This window comes from Loa loa (assembly GCF_000183805.2).
Source record: "Loa loa unplaced genomic scaffold supercont3.19, whole genome shotgun sequence".
In the NCBI taxonomy this organism is placed as follows: Eukaryota; Metazoa; Nematoda; class Chromadorea; order Rhabditida; family Onchocercidae; genus Loa; species Loa loa.
The window spans coordinates 120732-129375 of NW_018108199.1; the positions used below are offsets into that span (position 1 = coordinate 120732).

An 8644-nucleotide genomic window follows, 5' to 3' on the forward strand; every position below is an offset into this window, starting at 1 on the left:
ATATCTTTAGCTCTCAAAATAAGTAAAACAGCGCAAATTTAAAATTTCTTTTCAAAAGTTCTGAGAAGGAATCAAATTACTGGAAAAATTCAACCGAGTTAATTTCCTAATTAAATATGATGAGAATGGATGGGTTACTTTTAATGTATTTTCCGCTAAAGCAACTGCAATAACAAGAATGATATGTACTGAGATCTTCAATCACTACTCAAATGTTTCATTATTAGCTGGTGCACTCAAAATTTCACGTTCCCGCTGAGATACGTATTGTTCACTTGAATTAAAATCAAGAATATTAACACCGTATAATGGAGGAGTGATTTAAAGTGTTTAGTCTCATTTCATATTCGTTTTTTTTTTTATATCCTGTAAACCACGAATATATTATCGAACAACGACGTGTCGAACACCTGAAACAGAGGAAAGATCAATTGGTAAGATCAAAAGAATGCGCTTACTAAAAACTTCAAAACAGTTGTTTTGTCAAATAATCGTCGGTAGACTTAGAGTAGGAGTTATTGAAAACTATTTTAGAAGAAACCACATTATGTTGTTAAACAATATCAAGAACTAAAAAATTGAAAGTTAACCTAAAATATGGAATTTTAAATTAAAAATGGAAATTTCAAATTTTAATCAAAAAGGAAATCCGAATATTTCCAGCTGAAAGCTTCCAATTTTATTTCAATGGTAAACTCCATTGTAATTAAATTCCTTTGCATAATTTTGATGGAAAAAATTCAATTTCTCATTCTGAATTCAACTTTTCACTTCATTTTTTTCATTTCCTATTATTCCGTAAAAATGTTTGAAAATAAAACGATAATTCAACAAGGGTATCGTTTACTAATATTAAAAGTAGCAATTCATTGGCCAAAAGATGTTGGCTTCATCATCAGAAACACAAGTAACTTATAATAGTAAGGAAAATAATTCAAAGGAAGTAACATGATGAAATGAAGATAGTAGTAAAATCTGAAATGTAGATGACATCCTGAAACTTTTACTTAATAAAAGTGGAAAAGATGATTTCGAGTGAAAGTTACAAAACTTTCCTCTGTTAAATTTCGAGGCGTTCCTCCTATTGAACTGCCAAATTTATCATAATTTTCAAAAGAATGTTTCCAGAATTTTCATAATTCATGAAAATGTTCTGAAGAAGAGATTCTCAAAAGGATTTGCTGTAAGTGAAATTAACGCTGACGCCAAATACATTTGAATATAAAGGCTTGCGGAATAAGGGCCATTCCGGATCCAGCCGAAAAAAAATGTGATTATCTGTCTAAATTATGGTTAGGCTCCTAAAAAAGCTCGCGAATTCTCCCAGTTACTTTGCTCATTTGAAACAATAACAATATATAATCTCCGGATTGTATGATCGATCTTTGTTCTTGTACAAGACAATATAATTGTAAGTAGCATCACGTATAGATAATTATTGGAAAAGGACAGTTTGGTAGGGTAAAAGTTACCAAACAAAAATCGATTACAATGTTTTAGTGTGGAAATAAACTCACGTTAATTAATTAGATTTTAATGAGATTATCACAATCTTTGATGAATAAAACTGTCTTGTGATATGTGGTGGAGTGATTTCACTTCTTTCGTGAGATATTTTCGAAGGTTAAGCTGTGTGATAATTTGACAAATTTTCATGTTTTCAAAAATTTAAGATTATCAAAGTACGATTATAAAATGTTGAATATTTGAAGTACGATTTATAGTTCGTAGGGTAGTAAGTTTGCTTTTTCCTTGAAGATAAACGATAAACTTCCGGTTTGTCATATACGTTGAAATTTGTGTCATTTCACTTTCCCGCCAAACAACAAGAGGCTTGTAGATTCATTTTCATATGGAATATTCATGATAATGACAATTTTAAGGTCCGAAGACTTTACAATTCATAAAGATTGCCCTCGGTTTCCCACAAAATTTACAGTAAGTTGCTTAATTGAATCTAATTTTAGTGAAATTTCATTGAGCAATCTACTATAGCAATTAAAATATTTCGCTTTCCGTGAATCATTTAGACAAGCATCCAGTGTCACCGTTGGATGGAAGAATTATCAAATAAACTTCAGTCAAATTCTATCGATCCAATATCGATTCTTTATCAAAGTAATGATCACTGAATAATAAAGTATATGAATAGTTTGGTGAAAATTTAAGTATCATTTGCAACGATTTCAATTTTTGGCTATTTTCTTAAATAAATTTCAACAAGCTTTATGGCAATGAAAATTACCTTATTAGAGATCTCGATTATTTGTCATGAATGAATCAACAAAATCTTTGAGAAATTTCTGTAAGAATTGGCAATCTCCACCTATCAATCAGATTATCGATTACTTGTAGGATTTTGTTTACGGATTGTTTGATCCATTTGCCGAATTTACATCATCGGTTGATTAACAGAATTATTTCGAAACTTGGAACAGTTCTATAAATTGATCGGTAGTATGAATTCGATAAATGCTCTCAATTTCAGGTAAAAGTTTTAACAGTGTCGTGCAGTTCCACACATCGCAATATGTCTACAACATATTTTATACTGAAAGATTCCATTTGTCACCAAATTGGTCGAGCAATAAGAATTTACATTTCGAGTGTTTAACAAATTGACTATCGGAAAATAACTGAAACTTCACGGCTATTTAAATTCAATCGACATTTCGGATGAAAACGAAATTCAAGTTCCTCTTTGTGATCTCGTCAACTGAGCTCTACATATTTAATTAAGTTAATTTTGCGCTTTTCTGTGCAATACTTAAAAGCTAAAGTTAATTCTACAGTGAGGACGACTTGAAATGTTTAGATAATGCAGTGATTAAAAGAAGCATTGATTAATCTAATTATTAGTGCTTGTATTCTGCTTGTTCAATTTCCTGTTTGAATGCATAATTGTTAAGATTGTTTTATGGATTGCAACCGGAAATGAAGGAAGAAACAGGTTTTCTGGATAATAAGAAGTACGAAATGATTTCTCACCTAATCTGAAAGTAAAACTCTTACCGCTTCCGCAAATAAGAAAGAAAGATTCTCGAATATTTCCCACAAAATTTCCCCGAATCATTTATTGTTGGTTAAATCAAACCTCATGGATTCAATTGTATTGGTAATAGTCCAACCTGGTTCTGAGAAATTCCAGAACTCAGGTTACATGTAATCACATGGAATCATCGTTCATGCAAACGGTATGAACAGTTTCACTTCAGTTAACATTCTTACATCAAAAATTATTTGGATAGAATATTGTAATTAGCCTGTGTTGCACGTCTTGCATGGCATGCTAATTATAAATTAGTTGCTTAAAATTGAACTTTATCGAGACTGCATGCAAACAAACTTCTTCCCTCAATCTTTCTACATTGATATTTGGATGTAAATCAATTGCGCATACATCCCCACTTATAAACTGAATCAATAAATCATTAATTGTAGGCTCCGAAAGCTGCTCCCACTTCATTTTACTTCTCTTGGCCATTTTTCAACAAGCAACTTATGAGATGAGGAAATTTGCATATATTGCTTTTCGGGAATGATGAGCATATCCAACTATGTCTCACTTCACTTCGGAACATTTGTTCATCTTTATTCAATCTATAAGCAAAGCTACCAATAGATCAAACTAATTAAGAAGCGGAAGAGGAAGGATGGGTTATGTGGAAGTGTGGCTTTTGTTCAACTTAGATGTTAACTTCTTCAGATAGGTGACAATGAAACTTTCAGAACTCAGTAATACTTTGCTTCAAATTACTTCAAATAGATATTTCGTTATTTATTATTCAAAATGATTAATCATTCTTACACCTGTGCTGGCATCGTTTTAATCTAGATATGGTCTTGCATTAATTAATCAAAATGCTTAACATACCAGCCATCATCAAATCATTCCGTTTAACTAATTTGTTTATTGAATTGTCAATGACCCAGTCTACTTGATATTAATGATAAGCAAACAACATTATCAAATTTAATGAAATTACTAAAATTTATAGATTACATATTATGTGAAAGATGTATTTTTATCGTATTTTTCACATTTCTACCTTGTAAATATTTTATGTAAACCATTTAATTTAGCTTAAAAAAAAGAAAAAAATTGTTAGAAATAATCGAACAAACATTGACAAATTTTACAGTTAAAAATTTGTTAAATTCAATAAAAATTAGTTTCGTATAATTCGAAAAATTATAAAATTTGCTTCATAGCTTGTTGGATGTTTCATTTGTTGATAATAAAAATGCAAATCAGATCTTACAATAATCCATGATCGCTCATTTAACTTTATTTTTAATTTTCATTTATTGCTTACATTTTGTCTTCCACTATTTGTTTCATTTTTCAAGCTTATTTATTCAAAATAAACAAATAAATGACAATGAGTAAATAAATTGGAAGAAATTATTGATAAGATTTGTTTCATCAAAATCTTCTCGTTGGCATTTGTATAACATTTCATTTTATAAATCTCGAAACATTCATTTACACCAATTTTTATTACCTTACTTCCATTTTCAGTAACTACAACAACTAATTTGTCGTCACTTTTATCTTCCACTATCTGGACTCAAGGGACAATTTTGAACTAAGCTTATCTACTATAAGTTTTTTATTATCCATTTTCAATAATCACTTCAATAAGTGTCTCTTTTCGTATCTTAACAGTTAGGAATGTATAATATTTACACTAATAATACATTTTTTTAATTAACCAAAATTTGAAATGTTGCACTGTTGCTTCTGTAAGTTACAGTATGTGAATGACACTTAACAAAGTATAAAACCTTTGATTATATGCAGTAAAAGCCAATCCTAAACAGGCCCGTAGTGGTAGTCTTAATGAACCCTGTAGTAGAAGTCAGTCCTAAGCAGGCCTGTGGTAAAAATTACTCCCTAATAGAAATTATTCTTATTTGTTGGAACTAAATGTTTTATTTATTTGATATTAACAGAGAAGAAAATGAAGTTGAAATAATCTGAAAAAAAAAAAAGTAAGAAGAATGTCGAAAAATGGAAGAAAATGCAGGAAGAAAGAGAAAATGATTCGGACGGCGATAAGTGTGAATTTTCATAGGAAACTTGAAATTTGAAAATGAAAAAAAGGATGCAATCCTTTGGAAAATTGAATAATTCTTACAAATAGCATTACTGATTTCAAAAAAGAAAAAAGAACAGAAAAAAAAGAAGCAATTCAGGTATGTTTTAATCAAAAAAAGAAAAGATGCTCTAGTAATTTCCTGACTGGTTTCCTTCAATCATAAACTATCTCCAAATGTTTACCGTTACCAAATAAGCAAAGATTTTTTCAGATAAACATAGCAAAATACATATCAGTATAATTTAATTTCAATCGTCAACAAAAGAAAATTTAATTAGTTTTGTTCGGTATTTGTCAATAAAAACGATTTACAGAGTTTCTAAGGTTTCGAAATGTGAATAGTTTAAATTTGATGTCCACAGTATTTTTAGTAATCACAAAATTCCGTGACTTAAATCAATAAATATTTGCCAAGCAAGGGGTACATAAATGGGTAATTAAAAAAGCTGTAAACTAGGAGTGAAATGAAGTGAAGTGTTGTGATTGTGTATGAAAATGCCTGTAGGCCTTAGGTCGATGGGTGTGGAAGGAACTAAAATGTTGGAAGGGGGAAAGTGTCTGATCCGGTTTTACAGTAACTTTCATCAAGTCAGTAATAAATCAGTGATTGAATGGTCTCACAATCAGATTACCGATACTCATTCGTCCTTTCTACGCCTATTAACATGTCAATGGTATTATACCCTATCAAATATTATTTTCTCGCAAATTTTACAATTCTGTCATTTTTGCCAATCTTTTTTCAACAGTTATTGTTCTCAGTGATAGATGAATGAGTTATTTTCCGTAAAGTTACTAACGGAATTGACTTAAAACACGTTTTGATGTGTGATTGGGAATGGTAACCACTAAGATTAATATTATCATCTTAATCTATAAAATTAGAATTTTCGGGAGGATTTAAATCTTCTACTTTTAGTTCGCTTATTTTATTATAATAATTGAAGTTGTATTCAGTTCACTTTCTTTGTTTCTATAACAGAATGCTTTTGATTATTTGATTTTTTTCAAATCGTTTTAAGTTAAAATTGAAAATTTCATTATTACAGATGCAGAAGAAGGAAAATTTGCTGTAATAATACCTTGTAGAAGTTATGTTTTAATGATTTAATTTTAAATGTATCCAAAATGATTGGTAAAAAAAAAGGAAAAACAATAAGAAGGAATTGTATCAATCGATAGTAGTTTTTTAGCAAGGAAAGTTCGGTAGGATTAACAATTGTAAGAGCCGACAATAATCCTGATTTAGACAAATCCGGATACTGTAAAGCAAACTTCTCATGGAAATGAAACCATCATTTGCTTTTTTTCTTCTTCCTTGGATAAAATGACGATTTTACCGATTATTCAAATTTTTAATATCAAAATTTTATTCGAAATTGAACAAAAAAGAAGTCATTTCATTCTTTCCCTACTTGATGATATTGTTGAGGCAAATCAACTAATTAGTTATGCAAGTTTGTTCAACTAATTAATTATGCAAATCTAAAGATCATTTCTTCAATTTCACTGATAGCAATAATTTTGCTTCTCTAGTTCCTCAAAAAAAGAAGCAAAAAATGTGTAGTTAGGAAGGCGACTTCCGTGATTGCTTCGGTGTTTACGTATATTTCGTTTTGCCCCTCCCAATAAAAAAAAAAAATTTGAATAAACGAATTTTCGTAAATAAATTTTCGCAAATCGGTCATTTCATTTAATGAAAACAGCTAGCCAACTTGTAATTTAATTTTTGTTAAAAAAATCTAACTTTTGAATGTTTAAGGAAAAGTCGCAAATCATCATTTTCTAAATTTAAAGTTTATCATTTTCTTTAAATTGTCCAATTCCATTTTAAAATTCAAAATTTGCCGAATTTTTCTTAGATATGGCAAGAATGAAATAAATCGCTAATAAACTCCAGTGTACATTTTCGATGGAGCGTTAATAAACTCTAACGTACATTTTTCATCTTCAATTATTTCTTCAGGTATTTATTGTTCAGAGGAAGTGTTGGCAGACCCCCTACTGCTGTAGCAATTTACATTGGATCGCAAGGGACAAGGTGTTGTCATCCAGGTATAGCCCATCTTTTTCGACACCTTTCCTTTTTCCCATTCGTTTGCTATTATTTCTTACAGGCGGTTTTTTTTTTTTTTCAGTGATTTATCTGACAAATATTACAGCTTGCAAAGCTTTGAAATGTTCAATCTGAATCACATGGCGCAACTGTCGTCCACTCAATGACCATTATCTTGTTTTTTTTTTTTTTTTTTTTTAATTATGATAATTTAATACTAACTGATAGCTTTACTTTACAACACTTGCGAGCGAGTACGTTTTCATGCATAATTAAATCCCTAATTAGAAGGGCTATAATTAAAACATTCAATTCAGTCTTATTTCAATTAGAATTTATTTTTAGTATATTAAAAATCACATTTTCCCAGAATTACAACCGTTGTAATTTCTTAACACAAATTTCTTGTTAAATTTTTTAGTCTGTCATTTTTTTTCTTTCATTCTTTTCATTTTGAAAATATGGCGCTATTGTCATGTGATACGACAATATTAGAAATTTGGATAATCGATCGACAGTCAGTCTGTAACTTCCAGAGAATGATTTCTTAAAATTTGTTGAAAATACTGCTTATCAGGCGACAATGTTTTAAACAACAGAAACGACAATTTAATGATCTTTCGTAGCAGAGAAAAAGGTATTCAAAATATTAAATTCAATATTATTCATTCCTTTTAATACAATTATTAATGTCAGGTTGTAAGAAATTTTAAAAATGAATTATGAAAATTCAATTTTTCATTCATATTAAAGGAAGGAAGGAAGGATTCTTTCTGTGACATTTGTATTTTAATTAAAAAAAAAAAAGAAAAACGTTCTCTGATTCAAAGTTACATTTAAACTAAAAGTGTATTTTTCTTTCAGAGTAATTCTATTTATCAATCATCGAATATTTCTGAAAATTCAATCGTATTAAGCAACTTTTTTGCAAATTGCATAATTTTAAAATACGAAATTTCCAGCAACTTCACAAGTGCATATATTTTTGTCAACATGAAATATTGGCAGTATGTATCCCGGATCCGGAATACTGAAAAATATGGAATGACGCAAGGACATCATCCACTTATAAAATGTTGATTGCACTTACTCCTAGAAGTACTCTTCATCTCCAAGTGCGCAATTCATAATGTACCCCATTGTACAAATACCGCTGAGCACTGAAGTGGATTAATGGAAGCTTTCTGTCGGTTTGGCGCTAATGGAACTGTAACTGTTTATGATGCCAAAAATGAATTGAAAAACAAATCCATAAGAATAATTTTTTTTTAAAAAAAGAAAAGCTTTTTGAAATTTGTCAATCGATTGAAGAGCTCTTTTAGAAAAAAAAATTCCGAGTTTTGTTGTAGTCACTTCAAAATTATGCTAAAAAAAGAATCGAATCAGATTCGAGAAACAATTACCTTTATACAATTACGTTTCAATTACGTTTATATTTTATCTCAAACCTCCCCCTCTCTCTCTCTCTCTCTCTCTCTCTCTCTCT

At 29.7% G+C, this 8644-nt stretch overlaps 1 protein-coding gene across 1 annotated transcript; it reads left to right on the forward strand.

Moving 5' to 3' along the window:
- Positions 1–5713: 5713 nt before the first annotated feature.
- On the forward strand, positions 5714–8238 carry LOAG_10372 (hypothetical protein; the record flags this gene model as incomplete). Its single annotated transcript, XM_003145896.1, has 5 exons — positions 5714–5776; positions 6152–6174; positions 7069–7222; positions 7504–7541; positions 8121–8238. The coding sequence occupies 5 exons, from the start codon at positions 5714–5716 to the stop codon at positions 8236–8238; spliced, it is 396 nt and encodes a 131-aa protein (XP_003145944.1).
- Positions 8239–8644: the final 406 nt, after the last annotated feature.